Consider the following 19,857-nt stretch of genomic DNA (forward strand, 5'->3'; position numbering starts at 1 on the left):
GATAAAACCAGGGAGGGAGACAAACCATAAGAGACTCTTAATCTCAGGAAACAAACTGAGGGTTGCTGGAGTGGAGGGTGGGGGAGGGATGGGGTGGTTGGGTGATGGACACTGGGGAGGGTATGTGCTCTGGTGAGCGCCGTGAATTGTGTAAGACCGATGAGTCACAGACCTGTACACCTGAAACAAATAATACATTATATGTTAATTTAAAAATATAAAGACCTATTTCCAAATTTAAAAAAAGGGGGGGATAGGTTCCCAGCCTTTGCAGGTTTAAGAAGCTCCACATAAAACATTGCTTAATAGTTAATAAAACATTGCTGTTTAGGGAGTAACTGAATTGGGAGCTGAAAGAATGATGTTTTGGTAGAGGGCAGTTTTTGAACTGAAGTTTTCTGAGCTAAAGCCACTCTGTCTGGTGACAGGACTCAGTATTTATAGCTGTGGAAGTGGAATGGAGATTAAAGCGATGAGAGTTGCAAGTTGAAGGGCACGGTTATGGGCACGACTTTCAGTGGAAAGAGCACTTTTAATGTCCAAGTCCATAGACAAGGAATGACTGTGAGCTCTCTAGGTAGAAACAAGGAGAGTTGTTACATCAGGAATGCATGCCATTTATAATTGCACCAAAAATAAAATACCTAGGAATATACTTAACCAAGGAGGTGAAAGATCTGTACTCTGAAAACTGTAACATTGAAAGAAATTGAAGATGACACAAACAAATGGAAAGATATTCCATGCTCACGGATTGGAAGAACAAATACTGTTAAAATGTCCACACTACCCAAAGAAATCTACAGATCTGATGCAATCCCTATCAAAATACCAACAGCATTTTTCACAGAACTAGAACAAATAATCGTAAAGTTTGTATGGAACCACAAAAAACCCTAAATAGCCAAGCAATCTTGAAAAAGAAAACTGGTATCACAGTCTCAGATTTCAAGATATACTACAAAGCTGTAATAATCAAAATAGTATGGTACTGGCACAAAAACAGACACATAACTCAGTGGCATAGAATTGAGAGCCCAGAAATAAACTCATGATTACACGGGCAATATTTGACAAACGAACCAAGAATATGCAATGGGGAAAAGAACAGTCTCTTCAACAAATGGTGCTGGGAAAATTGGACAGCTACAATACAAAAGAATGAAACTGAACCACTTATACACAAAAAATAAACTCAAAATTGTTCAATCTAAAATGGATCTAACCGAAATGTGAGACCTGAAACCGTAAAAACTCTATTATGTCAAAATAAAAAGCTTCTGCACTGCAAAGGAAACAACAAAACTAAAAGACAACTGACTGAATGGGAGAAGATATTTGTAAATCATATCCAATAAAGGATTAGTATCCAAAATATATAAAGAACTTCTATAACAACAGCAAAAAGCCAAATGATCCAATTAAAAATGGGCAGAAGACATGAACAGACATTTTTTCAAAGAAGACAGATGGCCAAGATGAGATACCACCTCACACCTGTCAGATTGGCTAAACTCAAAAACACACGAAACAAGTGTTGGCAAGGATGTGGAGAAAAGGGAACACTTGTGCCCTGCTGGTGGGAATACAAATGGTATGGTCACTGTGGAAAAAAGCATGGAGGTTCCTAAAAATAAATAGAACTGCCATATGATCCAGTAATTCTACTACTGGGTATTTACCCAAAGAATACAAAAACTAATTCAAAAAGATATATGTACCCCTATGTTTACTGCAGCATTATTTACAATAACCAAATTATGGAAGCAGCCCAAGTGTCTATCAATAGATGAGCGGATAAAGAAAACATTATATAATATACATATATAATATATATAATGGAAAGTTACTCAGAAAAAAGAATGAAACCTTGCCATTTGCAACTGCATGGATGGATGTAGAGAATATGATGCTAAGTGACGTAAGAGAAAGAACAAATACCATATGATTTCACTCATATGTGGAATTTAAGAAAACAAATGAACAAAAAAGACCAACCAAAACAAAACAAACCCACCAGCTTCTTAAATATAAAGAACAAACTGATGGTTGCCAGAGGGAAGGTGGGTGGGAGGATGGGTGAAATAGGTGAAGGGGATTAAGAGTACATTTATCCTGATGAGCACTGAGTAATGCATAGAATTGTTGAATCACTATATCCCTGAAACTAATATAACACTATGTTAACTATTCTGGAATTAAAAAATTTTTTTTAATTAAAAAGGCATGCATATCAGAGGAGTGGGTTTTTACATGAGGATGGAAGAGTAGTGATCTGGAAGTAGCATTAGAGGTGGAGAGAATTCTTGACCCTCCTGACCCAAAGAAGCAGGGGGTTCTACAAAGAAATCAGAGAACAAAAACATCAATTCTTGGCTTTTGATATTTCAAAAGCTATTGTTTAGGTGTAAATCATAAAGATTTGAAAGAATACATAACCATCCTTCCACCATCCCCAGCTCACTCCTACCCCCACCCCATCAGTCTATGTGAGACAAAAACTAAGAATTCTGTCTGGGGAAGAACGAAGGAAGCGAGCAAGGCAGGGAATAGACACTGGTGAGTAGTTGAGAGGAGACCTGCAACTTGCTCCCCACAACCTGTCTCAGGCTGAGCACAAAAGTGGGAGTAAAGGATTTGCCATACCGCATGACTTAATTGATGGAATTCTTTCATATTAAACTTTTTAAATTAACCATAGGTTTTTTTTTTAAAGCAGTGAACATATTTAGCATCTCTTACAAATCACTTTGTACATACTAAACCCTAAATTGCTATTAATTGAACTAATTTCTCAAAATGCTTCAAATTCTCTTTTTGCCTACAAATCTGGGTTGTTCTTTTGGACACTAAACAGTATCAATCAAATGTGCTACTTACTACACTTATGTTCAATTCAAACAATTAAATTCCAAACTGTCCCCATGCTTAAAACATCTCCCAATACAGAGAGTCTCTAAATTTCCGGAATCTCCCTTCTCTCTCTCTCTCTTTTTAAATTTATTTGACAGAGAGAGACAGTGAGAGAGGGAACACAAGCAGGGGGGAGTGGGAGAGGGAGAAGCAGGCTTCCCACCGATCAGAGAGCCCAAAGCAAGGCTTGATCCCAGGACCCTGGGATCATGACCTGAGCCTAAGGCAGACGCTTAATGACTGAGCCACCCAGCACCCTCCCTTCTCTCCTTTAAAACCCACTTTCTAACTGAAGACTTGCCTTAGTTCCATCATGTATCCAGTGAACTATTCTACCATTTGGTACAAACTTAAGTGTAGCAACCATAGGTCCAAAAGTTTTTTCTATTTTTCCCATAAATTATCGTTTCCAAAAATATGTTGGTAAGCAGCAACCAAATGAAACAAGCATTTACCAAGTATGCTTTTTATGCTTAAAAAAAAAAAAATCTTTGAAAGAGTATCCTATGGGCATAATATGTATTTACTGACCACTACCAAGGGTCACTCTTCTCAACACTAAAGATGAAGCAATAAGCAGAATAAAATTCTTTACCGGAATACTTGTGCTGATTTGTGTCAGAAAACATGGTCCCATGCTCACACTTCTCAAACTGATTCAGGATATGGAAAATGTACCAGAGAAGTCAGAGGTAAATGCAGCCCATCTTTCTACTCAAAGATGGATGGGAGCCAGGGATAATACTAAAGCACAAACCTATCAGGAGCAGAATGCAAAATTTGTGATTACAAATGTAAGCGTGAAACTTCAAGCTGTTGAAAGCAGCTTTGAACTATGTCCATGGACAGTCCCCAGATTTGGCAAAACAAAGAATAATGTGTACTGGAAACTCAGAGTCAGAGTTCAGGCCCTGCCTTCTCAGGGTCTGCTCCTCAGACACTCCTAACCAGAGCCTGTAGTATCCAGTAAACTGAAGCAAAGAGAGGCACAGCCATTCTTGGGTTCAGCATTTTCCTAACAAGGGCTAGGAGTAAAGTGAACATCAGGCCTGGGTCAGTGTTTAAAAAAAGCACCAGGGCCAACAGTTCTCTACTCCCTTACAGTCAGCCACGTAGCTAGCTGGTACACATCCCCCTTCCACCAGTTTGGGAAAAGGAATGGAGCCTCAGCTTTTGGGCCTTGAGAGGCGCTTTTCTGACAACGTGTTTCCAGGACATTGAAGACCTCTTTCCGTAGCTACACTCCGCGGCGGCGCTGCCTGTGTTCTGCTCCCGCACTGGCTCGGGAAGCCATCCTCTGCGCCCGGCGATGCCCTGTGACGTCACCGCGAGGCGCCGGGGAGCGGGCCGCTGTGAGTCAGTGCATCATGCCCACAGCTCCTGGCAGTGCTCGCCTTCCCAGCTTCTGGGTGTCCCTTCAGGTGTTGTGGTCTTAGCTGTGAGAGGGGAAGGGCGTGAGGCGCTTCTGATCCGACAGTATGGAGGAAGGAAGAGGCGACAACTTCGACGGTGTGAGCACCGACCGCCTGAAAATGGAGTTACCGGAGGAAATCCATTTGAAGTGAGTTGGAGGGCGGCGCGCGGACTGCGGCGCGGGTGGCGGGTTCAGGTACAAGCCGCCTGAGGAGATGCCCCGGTGTGTGCCCTGCTGTTGAGAGCTGACGCCACTGAGGTCGATGTGACGCCAGCAGTCTGATTAATACCCCGGGCAGATCTGGCGACATCTAAAAACTATTTTATAGGAAAGATTCATTTGCCTCTTTGATTAAGCGTTTGGTATTAAAAATAGGCAGATTTTGAGGTAGGATTTTTCTGTCTTTAGGATCAGATCAAATGGAGTGTATTGTGTGCGTATGCTGTAATGCTAAAATATGTGTTTGATTTTCATGTTCCACTAAATTGAGCTTTTCTGTTTCAGAGAAACAAAGGTTTTGTTTAGTTATGCTTGTCTTTCGTCGCTTTAGAAGAAATTAAGAAATGGTGACATTTTGTAAAAATAATGCCCCTCCTATATACTTTTACAAATACTCAATATCATACTTTGTATTAAATCTTTAAAACATTTTACATATTTTTTTTAATACCCCCAGTCCCACCAGCAGGCCCCATGAGAGTTAGACTCACGTCTGTGTCCCTAAAGCTTCCTGTGCTTGCCTCTGTAGTAGCTCTAACAACACTTTTTTAATTGCTTGGCTATTTCTTGGTCTGATATTAAACTGTAAGCATTCTGAGAAGCGGTTGTGTTGCCTGAGTCAGAGTATAAAAGCAAGCACTTTAGAGGAATCCTGCATAAATTCAAATCACAGCTCTTATCACTCAGTAACTACATGATCTTGGGCAAGTTAATGAACCACTAAGTTTCAGTTTTCTCAACTCTAAGATTGGTGTACAAATCATTATACCTCGTGTGGTTGTCGCCAGGATTGAGTGAAAAGTATGTAAAGCACTTAACATCGGCTTATAATAAGCACTCGATGGAAGTTAGCCGCTGCTATTGTCATTGTTCAGTTCATTTATTCACTGTAGTATTTTCAGCATTTAGCACGAAGCCTTGACATAATAGGCAATCAAAAATACGTATTACATGAATGATTCTGACATATTTTGATAATTAATGTGCTAATTTACTGATGTTCTAAATAGATAATCTCTGTGTATTTTTTTTTAATTAGTGTTTCTTTTTTCCTCTTTGTTTCAGGTTTTCAGTTACCTGTTGCCCTAGCTATTCCTTTCTCTCATCCCAGTTAATTTGCTGGGCTTTGAGAAACCAGATAACAACTTCTTGGGATCATATTTAAGTAAGAGTAAAGGGTTTCTAATGGTCACCGGGAGCTTTAGTGCATATAATGGACCTTGGTAATCAGAAGCCTCCATTTGCCTGATTTCTGATTCTCAACCATGCCTTCAATTAAGTGATGTTTCATAATAAATTGTTCCTAAAGTAGTGGTGTGTTATTATATATTACTATTTTCATATTATAATTGGATCATAATTAACAAGATATTTTTAATAATAGGGATATAGTGCAACTATCAATTTTTGAAATAAGACACAAGATAGCGGAACTGGAAGCCAAACTCAATTCTGATGATGAAGGTATATAAGTAAATATTTTTATATGTGACTCTTGTATAATTATTGTTTATTTTGCCGAGATACCTATAGTGCATTAAATTATACATAGGAAATAATAGTACCAAGGTCTCAGTACTGTTTTTTGGCAGCATTAATAATAATTTATTATAGAGGCTGTTAAAACTAATATTTCAGTGTCAAATATGTTACTGCATAATTATCTGCTTACAAGTCCAAAATGTTCATCAATCAGTAAAACCTTTATTACATGACATCAATACATTATTGTTTTTGGTAAATAATAAAATGCCACAAGTTTTCCATTTAACTCAAGTAATACCCCTTATATCTTAACTTCTGGATTTGGCTATAACTTTAAAATCTTTATCTAGGTTTTGGCTATTTGTGTTGGAAGAATGGCGGGTCGGGGTGGGGGTGGATGGTGCACGGTGAGTGTTGTGCGCATGCACACACACACACACACATACACACCCGTAGGCCCACATACCCATATATCCTTAAAATTTGTAATGTATAGAAGATATTAATTCATTCCACAAATATTGAGACCCTGTCATATGTCAACACTTTGAATGGAAGACTTTTCCCTGCTCTGAAGAGGTTCACTGACTATTGGGACAAAGTATCAAACAAAAATGTAAATATTAGAAGAGATGTAAGGAGAAATGGAAACTCTGTTAAGGGAACCTAATATAACTTGGATGAAGACATAAAGATGGCCTTTCCAGAGGAGGCAATGCTTGAACTGAATGCTAAAGAACAATAGGAGTTTCTTAGGGTTAAGGGGGTAGACTTTGGTTCTTTTTTTTTTTTAAGATTTTATTTATTTGAGAGAGAAAGAGATAGCAAAGAGAGCATGAGTGGGGAGGAGAGGGAGAAGCAGGCTACCCACTGAGCAGGGAGTTGGATGTGAGGCTCCATCCCAGGGCCCCGGGATCATGACCTGAACTAAAGGCAGAGGCTTAACCAGCTGAGCCACCCAGGTATCCCTGGACTTTGGTTCTTAAACCCATTTATACTTTTCTTCTATTGGGGAAGCCATGAACAAACAGAATTAGTAACCATATGATAAATAAAATGCTACTTTTCTAAAGTACCCAAGGCTCTTTTAAAGCTTGATTGGAGAATACTACTTTGTCCTAAGGCTGAAGTAGCTTCCTATGTCTCCAATCTATATCTGGGATATATATAACTGGCTTTGTGGGGGGAGACTTGTGAATGCACTTACCAAGTAGTTGAACTGGCAAGGCTAGCTGGAATTTTCTCATCTATCCAGTTACAAAACAGGTCACATGCACAGATATGCGGGTCACACTCACAGATACGCATGCAATTCAATAACCATGCCCATTAGTAAAATGTAAGCCCAACAAATCGTATTATCACTAAATCTTCTCATGGGGAGGAGCTGGTATGTGCGTATAAAAAGAAAAGGTAAAATGATGGACAAGAAAGTTATTTCCTCCGTGGGCCAAAGCTAAACCCTAAGGTGAAGGGGTCAGAAACATATACCCCTTCTTTAACTAAAGCCAGGAACTATGTCAGGTGAGGTGCTTATAATTATCCCCATTTATGGAAAAATGGAATTTAGGAATTTAAATAACTTGCTAAGATTATATAGTATATCATTTCTTCCTAGATCATCTATCCACCAGTACCACTATTGCTATGACAACTGCTATCTACCACATCAGCATTGAACAGTTCTGGTTATTTATTGCTGCATAGCAAACCACCTAATAACTTAGGGCCTTGAATTAGCAAATTATCTCACAATTTTGTGGATTGACGGTTCACCTGGGAAGTTAGTAACTGGGGTCTCATGTGATTACAGTCATATGTCTGGAGCTCAGTTGTCTGAAGGTTCATCTGGGCTGGACATTCCCAGATGACTCACTCACATGGCCAGCGTCTGATACTGGCTGTTGGCTGGGAGCCCAGCGGGGTACTGCCTATCAGAAATACCTACTCACGGCTCTTGTAGCTTTTGCTTCTCACAGCATGGTGCCTGGGTTCCAAGAAGATGTATCCCAACAGCAAGCATTCCAAAATACTCCCAGAACTGGTACAATGTCAATTCCACTATATTCTATTGGTCAAAACAGTCACAGTTTCAAGGGGGATGTAGAAGGAAACTCTACTTATCAAGTTCACAGTACAGAAGAATATAGGGGATGGGATATATTATTTCAGTCATCTTTGGAAAATACAGTCTGTCACAGGGAGCATTAAACATAATGCCATTTGAGGAGAACTCTTATGTAATTGATAAAGATGGAATATAGATTGTCCTGAGAATATGACAGGAGATGAGATTAAGGTTTATGAAGAAGACAAATGAAGAATAGTCTTTGATATGCTAATTGGTTTGTATTGATCCTGAAGCCAGTAGGGCAATATTAAAGGTGTTCTAAAATAAATTTATTACTTTTTTTAAGATTTTATTTATTTATTTGAGAGAGAGAGCACAAGCAGGGGGAGCGGCAGGCAGAGGGAGAGGGAGAAGCAGACTTCCTGCTGAGCAGGGAGCCCGATGTGGGACTTGACCCCAGGGCCCTGGGATCATGATCTGAGCTGAAGGTAGACGCTTAACCGACTGAGCCACCCCGGCGCCCAATTTATTACTTTTTCATATTATAAAAGAAATATGTGCACAAGTGGCAACTCTGGGTACATTTGTTTAGATGATTCTTTCATACTTACCACTGTCCCCAAATCTCCATCACCCTTCTCCCCATCTCATTAACAGCTAATGAGCTTACTTTCAAAGAGAAAAGAGAAGCTATCAGATTTCCACGTTTCTACCAAGAAAGCTACCCACCTGCCTGCATCTTTGCACATCCTCTCCCTTCCCTCCTGTTCTTCTGCATGTTCTTATCTAAGGTGACTCCTCCACTTATATGATAGATCCTAACTACTCTATCTACCAAGGACATCACTCCAGCATTTGTCCTCTGTTTTGCACTGTTTCCCTTCTCCATTGGATCATTCCCAACAGCATACAAATGGGCTGAATTTATTTTGTTGAAAAAACAAATGACAAAGCCCCTTTGGCCCCACATTTCCTCTTTTACTGTCGTCTTTCACTGCTCTATGTACAGCAGAACTCTTCAAGAGTGGTTTCTATTTCTACTCTTTTTTTTTTTTTAAAGATTTGTAAAGATTTTATTTATTTATTCGACAGAGAGACTATTTATTCGTCAGAGTGACAGAGATTTGTTTAGTCTATCTGGCTTGTAACTGTGTTAATTTTTAGGCTAAATGGCAAATACAACTTCAAAGGACTTCACATTCCCCTAGTGGCCTCTTGAAGCCCTTTAGGGTTCATAGGAAACTATATGCAGAAAAAGTGGTTTATATTTTAGTGTATGTGCTGCTGAAGTGAGCACAAAAGTGGTTTATGTTTTGATTAAATTTGAAGTTCATCTTAAAGCTCAGTGACAAGACAAAGAACAGGAAAGGATGTTCAGGTCACTTTTTAAAAAAATGAGAAGAATCAGTATTTGTGTAGAGCTTTAAGTGTATTTTAAAAACTGAAACTTTGAGAAAGATATTATTACCCCATTTTATAGATGAAAGGCTGAGACTTAAATATCTCTCTCAAGGCTACAGAAGTGGTGAGTGACCTGCATTTGAATCTAGGCATTCTGGCATCAAAGCTCACACTCTTAGCCTCTACTTGTTCTACCTCTTATGCTTGTTTACCTCTCAGTATTTTTTCATCTAGAGAAGAGAAACTTGATTTACTGAGGCTCTGGGACATTTGCTCATCTAGGGTTAGAAATGGGCTGGATTTGCCCAGCACAGGCATGAATTCTCTCTTGAACTCATGCACCCACTACTTAGGTGATCTCCTCTGATCATAGGCTACTAAATCCCAGTTGTATACTGACAACACAAAAATTTACATCTCCATCCGAGACCTCTCCTTTGAGCTCTTTTGAATCTTCATTTATAGGCTGGTTTCTATCCACAAGCCCCTTGGCTATTGACTAATATATTAACAGATCAAATAGTTTTCTAACTCATCTCAGTAAATGCTAAAAAATGTTTTGATAAAATTCAATTTATGTTCCTTTTTTTTTTTTTTTTAACAGAAGAACACTTCTATTTATCTTAAACTGGCCTAATACTTAATGATGAAACATTAGAGGCATTCCTATTCCTGGGGAAAACAACAACAACAACAACAAAACCAGAGATTCCAGCTGCCACCATTAAAATTTAATATTTTTGAAAGTTTCAGTCAAGCAATAAAATTTGAAACAGACGTAAGAGTTGTAAGTTTTAGATAGGAAGAGATAAAATTATAATTTTTAGCTTTTATAATTTGATATCCAGAATTTTCCAGAGATCAATTGAAAAACTATATTAATAAAGAATTAGGAAATGGTTAGATGTAGTAATGGAATAAATGCCTATTTAAGGAAAAAAAAAAAAGAAAACACCAGCAAAAACCAGTTCAAAAATAGGGTTTTTAAATGACTGTGCTCCCAGTTTCAGCCCAAACTATAAAACATATGACAATATCCTTGATAAGAGATATTCAGAACCTATATGAAGGATAGCAGAAGACTATGACTATAAGGCAGTAATAACAGTTTAACCAGAATTCTCACCTTTTTCAACATAAGAGATTTTACACTAGAAAGAAACCCTGGAATAAAATGAAATTGGGAGTTTGCAGCCTTAGCACATGCCTTGCTGAGTCCAAGATCAAGATGTTGGCAAGGTTGGTTTCTTCTGAGTCCTCTCTCCTTGGTTTGTAGATGGCCATCATTCCCATGTCTTCACATGGTCTTCCCTCTGTACCTGTTTGTATCCTAATCTCTTCTTATAAGACCAGTCATATTGGATTATGGCTACCCATACGATCTCATTTTACCTTAATTACCTCTTTTATTTATTTTTTATTAGTAGTATTTTTTTCCCTTAATTACCTCTTTTAAAGGTCCTGTCTCTAAATAGAGTCACATCTGAGTCCTAGGTGTTAGGACTTCAGCATATGAATTTGGGAGGAGGAAGGGAGGGGACACAACTCAGCCCATAGCAGATAGAATAGAAACAGATTCTGGTTTATTAAAACCATATTATAATGCTGTGAAATTCAGGATCAGGTTATTGTTAATTTTTAAAAACTCCATCTTTTCAATTATCTTCCAATTACCTATGAAAAACAGGAGAAAACTATTTTCATTTATGAGACTTGTGGGAAATAGATTATTACAAACAAAACCTGAACCATACATTGAAATAGGAAAGTACCAAATGATCCTTGTTTTAGTCTGCTCTGGCTGCTGTAACAATATACCATAAACTGGGTGACTTAAACAATAGAAATTTATTTTCTCAGAGTTCTAGAGGCTGGGAAATCTAAGATCAAGGTCCTAGCCAATTTGGATCCTAGTGAGGGCCCACTTCCTACCTTGCAGATGGCCACCTTCTCATTGTTTTCTTACATGGGAGAGACAGCAAATTCTGGTATCTCTTCCTCTTATAAGGGTGCCAGCCCTATCAGGTTAGGGCCCCACCCATTTTGACCTCCTCTAACATTTAGCACTTCCTCATAGGCCCTATGTCCAAATAAAGTCACATGGGGGTTAGGGCTTCAACACAGGAATTTTGGGGGGTCAGTCCACCAACAACTTTCTAATTACTATCTGGACCTTTTCCCACCACCAAGAAATAAGAACTTTGGCCTGCCTGCCCAAGTTTGAGAAGAGGCTTCTGGGCAGAGAATTGGAACCAAAGAGCCAATTACCAATAATGTTTTATTGGAATTTGTGTCATCACATAGACTGTTAAAGGAGCTAAAGGAAAAGGGATGAATTATTCAGTAAGTTCTGTTTGGAAAATTGGTATAACATTTAGAAAAAAATCCCTTTAGATCTTCACTCTATACTTAATTCTAAAACCTTCCAGATGCATTATAGGGTTTAACATTTTTTTTAATTACAAGAAAATATTGATGAATATATATCTTTTTATGGGTAAAAAAAGGCCTTTTTTAGTTTAAGAATAATAAATCACTGAGGTAAATATGTTTAGGTTTGACAAATACCTTCCCTTTAACTAAAAAAAAAAAAAAAAAAAACACTATGAGAAGTCAAACAGCAATATGGGAAATATATTAGTAGCCAACATGATGGACAAGAGGTCCATATTTTCACTACATCTATAGCCTCTGCAATTCAATTAGAAAAAACAAAGTTCCCAGTAGATACATATGAGTAGAACAGAGACAATTTATGAGGATGGAAAATATCCAATTTGTTCTTTCTTCAAAGAAACTTGAATTGAATTGAAACACATAGAGTTTGTTGCTATTGAAGAAGTAAAGATTTTTTTAAGTGAAATTGTAACTTTATACATTACTTCTAACAATATAGTGCTACCCTTTTAGAGAACAATTTTGCAGTAATTTTATAGCATTTTCTGTGTGCCCTGCAATTTTACATATTTTAATGAATCCTCCCAATATCCTATAATATAGGAACTTCAATTTTCCTTATTTTAGAGATGAGAAATTGAGGCACAGGAAAGGTAACTTCCTCAAGATCACATAAATAAGCTAGTAAGTGGTAGAGATATGACTCAAACTCATTAGTCCTACTTTGGGGATATTTTTCCTCATGAAATCTGAAAATTTGGTTGGGGGCATCTTTACCACAGGAGATACTCTGCACCATTGTATCCTCCCCTTTGTTGACATGTTGGTATTTGTGTTCATGCTGTTCTTGCTGCTTCAGTATCCTTTCTTACCTCCTCTGGCTTGGAACAAATGTCATTTCCCCCAAGAGCATTTCCTGAGCCTCTTCAATCTTGACCTCCCTATCTCTCAGTGTCTTCTGCCACCTTCCAGATTGGATGTCCTTTTGTGTGTTCCATAGCATCTACTTAACCAAGTTTTTTCAAATGTTCTGGCCATATGTCTCCCCCCACCACCACATGTCCTACTGCTGATTGACTGCAGGGACTGTGTCTATCTTAATTTTTGTATCCCTAGTGCCCAGTACAGTGCCACATATTAGGCTTTTTCCTTTCCTTGTTAACATTTTCTTATTTTACAAAGTCTATGCAAATTAATGTAACTTCATCACTTTTATCATTATAAATACAGTGACCAGCACAATTAAACATGACTGAATTATTAAAGTCTATGTAGAGTCAAGTTTCAACCAATTCAACTATGTTCTTTTTAACACTTAAAAATGTATTATTTGGCATTGTTGCTTAGTGGGGCTTTGTTTGTTTTTCTTAACACTGCTATCTCTCTTAGACCAAAAACAAAGAAAAGAAAGAAAGAAAAAATCCATATCTAAAAGATAGGGCTCTACCTAATTTAATTTTTTTAAAGATTTTATTTAATTATTAGAGAGCAAGCACACGAGTGGGGGGAGGGGCAGCGGGAGAGGGGAGAAGCAGACTCCTGTGTTGAGCGGGCAGCCGGACAACACGGGGCTTCATCCCAGGACCCTGGGATCATGACCTGAGCTGAAGGCAGATCCTTAACCGACTGAGCCACCCCCGCACCCCATAATTTAATTTTCTGTTACTTTATGAACTTCCTCTTCCAAGGTCAATTCATAAAATTGGCCATGAATCAAATTTCTACAATGTTTCAAATTTTGGTTTGATTTTGCTTTTTGTTGCACTGATCCTAGCCAAGATCCCTCTTTGATAATGCAAAGTAATTTGATTTTTCTTTAAAAATTGGTGCTTGTTTCAGGTGTATGGGTGGCTCAGTCAGTTAAGCTTCATACTCTTGATTTTGGCTCAGGTCATTACCTCAGGGTTGAGAGATCCAGCTGACATGGGGCTCCGTGCTCAGTGGGGAGTCTGCTCTGAGATTCTCTCTCCCTCTGCCCCTCCCCTCACCGAACCCCCAATTGTACATGCACTCTCTCTCTCTCCCAAAATAAATAAATCTTTTTAAAAAATTGGTGCTTGGTTCTTGTTTGTTTTTAGAATTACTGAAGGAGCAATGGTTCATGGAAGTATTGCTCAGGGTATTTTTTCCACCAAGAGACACAAATGTTTCTGTTAGACTTTTATCCTCATAATCTCTATTTTAAATATGGTTTATTGTAAGTTTATTGTTGGCCTTTATAGGTTGGCTGCTATTGTGCTAAGGTCAGGGATCATCTTTTTTGGTGTCGAGTATATTGTGGCTGTCTCAAAGATAGCACCACATCTCTTATTTGGGTGTTTCAGATGTCTCTTACCTTCCCTTAGTAACAAGCCTATTAAAAAAACTTGCTACTTTTAACTGCCACTCTTATTCCCAATTGAAAATATAATTTAAACATTATTGTATTTTAAAGATGGATAAAGAATTATGCAAAAATGATAAACGTTAATATTTTGGGTATTTTGGGTTATCACAGAACAAGATGTGGTAGAGAAAGAAATAATCAGTGTGGTCTTTTTTTAGAAAAAGGAAATACTTGATAAGTAGGAAGTTGATGTGATTTGTGTGATACTTTTAGAGGCCAATGAGATATTTTATTTTAAATTCAGAAGAAAAAATGAGTATTATCCAGTCTGGACTATACTTGTCTTTATACCAACCTGGTAGTAAAGTAGAATTTTTAATTTTTTAATTAAAATTTTAATTTAATTTTAATTTTTAATTTAATTTTAATTTTTTTAATTAAATTTTTAATTTAATTTTAATTTTTAATTTTTTTACAGAGGAAGAGGCCCATAAAGGCAAAAGTGCCACAAGGGCCCATGAAAGTCACAGTGTGATCCCACAGCAGCATAAGTCTATTTTTTCCTATTTTTTATAGACACTGCTATTTTAAAATTTTCTCCTGTAATTCAGCAGTCCATATGCTTTCTCTTTGTCTTTTGTCCCCTCTAATCCGGAGCCATCTGTGTATACTGAAGGAGTCACACATTTGAGTGTGTACATTTGAGATCAGTTCATCACATTGGGGAACGCGAATATTGACATCATTACCACCAGGGCCTTGCACTTATTAACATTAATAAATGATAGTATAATACTAGGCTTACTTTATTTGAGGATCTCTAGATCAATAGTATTTTAAAGTGGAGGCAAACATTTCTAGACTATAGTCGGATGTACTAAAAATAAATTACATTCTTAATTTTTTGGTAACTTCTGATTTTGCTCTGAAGCCCCTATTCCCATAGTGGGGAAAGGGGTCCAGTTACAAAGAGACTAGCTAGCCAGTTATACAGATAATTCCATCTATTTGGACTCAGTGGTATCTTTTGGATAAATGTTCAGTCTCTCAGGCTTCTCTTTCCTTCTTTTTCCTGAAGCATTTGGATTAATGACTTTCAACTTCAGTTTGGGAGGGTGTTCCTGCTCCTGTTTTTGGAACACTATATTTACTAGAGATGAGGAGGCTAAGGGAAATATGTGGCTGGGTTGAGGAGGTTGACGCCAGTGGTATGTGCTAATACTCTTCCTACTTAGATTCCTCCGTCAACTATGATGGAGCAGAAATTGTCTCATATATGTAAAGAGCATTTAAAGTTTAGAAGCAAGCCGTCTTTTTTCTCTCTATAAAGTGTGACTTTCAAGATTAAAAAAAATTAGCTTTGGGCCTTGAAGCTGACCAAAGATGTTTTAATTCTAGGCTGTATTCTCCTCTCCTCCTATAGCAATAAGACAGATGTTTTGGCCTTAATAACCAAAGGGGCTTGGTGAAAGAAACCTGCTGAAGGATAAGAGAAGATGCCTGAATAGGCAGCTGCATGTATTAGCATAACGGTTAAGAGGATACACTTTGAAGTCAGATAAAACCGGGTTCAAACCCCAGTTGCTCCATTTATTGGCTTTTCCATTTTGAGAATGTCATTTGACATATCTGAGCCATGGTTTCCTCATCTGTAAAACAGGTGACAAAGTTTCTTCAAATGAGGATTAATTAGTTAATATATGTGAAACATTTTGTACTTCATACATAGCAAAGATGTAAGTGGTAATTGTTAAACGTACTTAAGAATTTGTTTGTAAAGGAAAAAAAATGGACATGACGCTGGATGGAAGCTAGAACTATTTAGGCTGTTAGGTATGGATATTTCAAGTTCCAAGGAAAGAAACATGTTCCGATAGTCCCTCTAATAGAATTCCTTATAAGGATATGTGAGGAACTAAAGGACAAAGGAGATAAGGAGACCAGGAATCACAATAATTCTAGTGAGGTCTGGCTGTGTGGTAATCTGACTGTGAATCTACTGTCTGCAATCTGAAAGATCCTATCTAACAGAGAAATGCATACTTAAAAATTAGTTCACTCTTGTTCATCTACATTGCTAACAAAGTCAAGTACAGTAAGATTGAGCTGATTAATGTTGTTTTAAAGGAGATTTAAATGAGCTGATTAATGTAAATAAATGAGAGCTGACAAGATGATCTTGATTTTCCCCACTTTTCCAATCAGGTGGTGAATGGAAAATTCGTTATGAGACACAACTTGAACTGAATGATCAACTAGAAAAGCAAGTTGTTTCTCTAGAAGAGAAAATGGAAAAAATCCGTGGAAATCCTTCAGGTACAAAAGCAACTATATATATATGTTTTATAAGTTGAGGTAAAAATGATAAAATATTAATTGTTAATATTTTCATATTTGTTTTGTTGTAGATAGATTGTCTTCTATCTGTGTCTATGAACAAATGCCAGTGGTGAGTAAAAGCTGGTTAAACAAAAAGAATAATTGAAGGAAAGAAATTATGTACTTTTTTTTTAGACAGGTTCCAAAAAAAGTTTGAAGACTGTGGCAAGTTCCAAAATATTTCGTTCAGTGGAACTGTTTCTAGGAAGTAAGGAATCCTATAGCAGATCCTACAACTTAATCTCCACCTTATAAAGCTGGGCAGGGTTGCAGGTACAAACAAAATGGAAGAAAAGAATCTCAATAGTCAGTCCAGGTAGAACCTGAGTGTATCTACTTCCTGTGACCTAAAAGAGCCTATTAAACACAAATATATTTCATACCTATCTAAAAACATTTCCATTCTAGTTCCTCTGGAATATACATATACACATGTAGATATATACATACATACATTCACATTCACACACACAATGTATAAAATCCAACAGAGAACCCATAAAATTACTCTATAACATGAAAGAAACCTTATTACACTGATTGACCTACTTTTTCTTTGGGTTGCCCTAGTGACAGCCTTTCCTCCTGATAAATTACTTGAATTTATATGTTTTATACTTTATAAAGCACATTTGTTTCTCATTCGTTTAAATGTTTATTTTTTAAAATGTAGAGAAGACCTAAAGCATGACTTATGCGGGTCTCGAGCACTCTTGGAAATAGCCTTTTCTTTAGAATTCATGCTGAATTTTTATTTCAAGAATATTCAGAAAAACATGGAAATCATAAAAAATCGAGGGTACTTTATATGAAAATGAAAATACAATACGCTGCTAAATTGGCAGGACCACACAACCCAATGAGATAAAATTTAATATTATTTCCTTTAATACATGTGACACTAAGCTTAAAACAATTAAGTGATTTGCTCAGAATCACACAGTCTGGAAATGTGGAGGTCGATTCTCTTTCTCTAAAAAAATATATGCCCGTTTGACTAGTACGATCTTTATAATTATAGAGATTGCTCTTTGAATAACTGCAGATCTTTAGTGAAAAATACAGAAAAATATCGTATTTTTAAAAATAATAAATCAGGGGAGAAATAACCTAATTTTTACACCTCTGTTATTTTCAACCCAGAAATACCTTTATTTCTCTGTCTTGGAAAGTCAGGAAAAATCATGGAGTCATATCCCCATCTTGTGGTATTTAGAAATTGCCGCAAGGGCTATTTTAAGCCTTGTCTTTATTAATTGTGGATAGGATTTTAATTCTACCTATAGAATATAAAATATAGAATACTAGCTACAGAACATAAAATATTCTGACTCCCAGTTTCCTGATAACTCATCCTCAGTGCTAGCTCAAGAAATTGGGTATCACCAGCCTTATGGAGAATAGCAGCAAGTGCTGGTGGGACCTGCTATGATGATTTACAGCATATGTAAGAAGCAGTTGATTTGTTTTCTAATTGCTACCTCAGACTCTGTAACATACTCATGTTGACAAAAAATTTCTTTCCTTTGATGAGTTTGTGTTATTCTTGAAAAAAAAAAATGTGGTTCTCTAAGAGGTTTAGATCTGGAGGCAGAGAATTATATTTCTCTTCAGTAAAGGACTAAAGAAATGTTAGAAAAACCAAGAGTGGGGCCATGTACCAAGCAGAAAAGAAAGATAATGAAAGTTCAGGTGTTTAAGGAACTGGTTCTCTCTATTCTGTAGGCATAGGCATGCATGAGTATTTGGGTTTTCTTATACAGTGGAATCCGGGAGGAGTTTGTATGAACAGCAGGTGTTAGGAAACCAGCCAAGGAGCTGGTGGTGGAAGTAGCCAATTACTGAGCAAAAAGCACTGGGATCCAAGAATCCTGTATCTAATGATGAAGTCTTTTATTCAAGGAAAAAGATAGTATACTAAGTCTTATTCTTTATATAAAAACAATATTTATGAAATTCAGACACATACTCTTAATGAAATGCAGACATTTTCTATTAGGTTGATATTTAGAGAAAAGGGTTTAAATTGTTTTGGGGGGATAGGATATGAATTCAAACACTATTTGTAAATTTACTGATTCTTTATCCTTGTTGTAGATTGTTTGGTCTTTAAGAGTAACCTATACAGACATATTTAAGAAATTGATGTCAGTTTGAATACTAATTTTGAGTAACTTCAAATTTCAAGTTTGCTTATGGGCAAAAACAGGGATGAATACCAATTTTTGACCACTATATATGTAATTTTTAAAAAATGTTACTATTTGAAAAAGAAATAAATATTAAAAAAGTAATTTACAAACTGGATCATTAAAGTGGACTTGATTTTAATATTTTAGAACAAGGATTCACTTAAGTGAGTAAATTTCTGATAGAGACTGGCTTCAAGCCTTCAACCTTTCTGAAGATTATTTTTCTCATCCTCAGGTACTATAGATGAGATAATCTTTAAAGTGCCTTTCAGCAGTATAATTTATTAATATTTAATTTTAGCAAGATGTTTCAGTAAAGGGTTACATTTGGCTGCATGTAAGAGAAAGGCTTAAACAAGTAAGGTGTTTGGTTCTGTTTTCTCACGTAACAGGAAGTGTTAGAGGGATGCAGTCCGGGTTGGCGAAGTAGCTCCTCCAGGCTCCTGACTTGACTTTCCACTCTGCCGTCCTTTAATGAATAGCTTTTGTTTGCCATGCTCACAAGATGGCTGCTTCACGTTCTCACCTGCTTCACCTTCTCTTTCAATAGAAAGAAGTAGGTGAAGGGAAAACGGCAAAGTGGAGGCCAGTCAAGTTTGTTTTGTTTCAAAGCATTTTCCAGCTTGCTGCACACAGCCTCCCCTTACATCTCATTGGTTAAAACTGCATCATATGGCCTCCTGTATTGCAAGAAAGGCGGGGAAATTTAGTGTTTTACTGAGCATAGTAGTAGGAAGAAGGGTAGAATGAGTATCTGTTATGCAATTAACTGTATTTGCCACACAAGGTCACTTTCAATGAGTACCATTTCTTTTTTTTTTTTTTTTAAAGATTTTATTTATTTGAGAGAGAGAGCTCGCACAAGGGGGTCGGGATTGGGGGTGAGAGAGGCAGAGGGAGAGGGAGAAACAGACTCCCCACTGAGCAGGTAGCCTGACTCTCAACTGGGGGCTCCATCCCAGGACCGTGAGATCATGACCTGAGCCAAAGTCAGATGCTTAGATGACTGAGCCACCCAGGCACCCTAAGTACCATTTCATTTTAAAGTAATATGTATTCA

General features: G+C 37.2%; 1 protein-coding gene across 4 annotated transcripts in view; it reads left to right on the forward strand.

Annotated features, from left to right (window-relative positions):
* Positions 1–4,230: 4,230 nt before the first annotated feature.
* CCDC169 (coiled-coil domain containing 169) overlaps positions 4,231–19,857 on the forward strand; it is a 54,676-nt gene continuing 39,049 nt past the window's right edge. The window contains exons 1-4 of one of the 4 annotated variants that reach the window (XM_036091003.2): positions 4,231–4,474; positions 5,931–6,010; positions 16,432–16,542; positions 16,635–16,675. In XM_036091003.2, coding sequence (XP_035946896.1) covers positions 4,392–4,474; positions 5,931–6,010; positions 16,432–16,542; positions 16,635–16,675 — 315 coding nt within the window. In that variant the 5' untranslated portion in view covers positions 4,231–4,391. Of the gene's footprint in view, positions 4,475–5,930; positions 6,011–16,431; positions 16,543–16,634; positions 16,676–19,857 lie in introns of those variants that run through there. The other 3 variants (XM_036091007.2, XM_078070456.1, XM_078070455.1) reach the window with 3 other exon arrangements.

This window comes from Halichoerus grypus, chromosome 4 (genome assembly GCF_964656455.1).
Source record: "Halichoerus grypus chromosome 4, mHalGry1.hap1.1, whole genome shotgun sequence".
In the NCBI taxonomy this organism is placed as follows: domain Eukaryota; kingdom Metazoa; phylum Chordata; class Mammalia; order Carnivora; family Phocidae; genus Halichoerus; species Halichoerus grypus.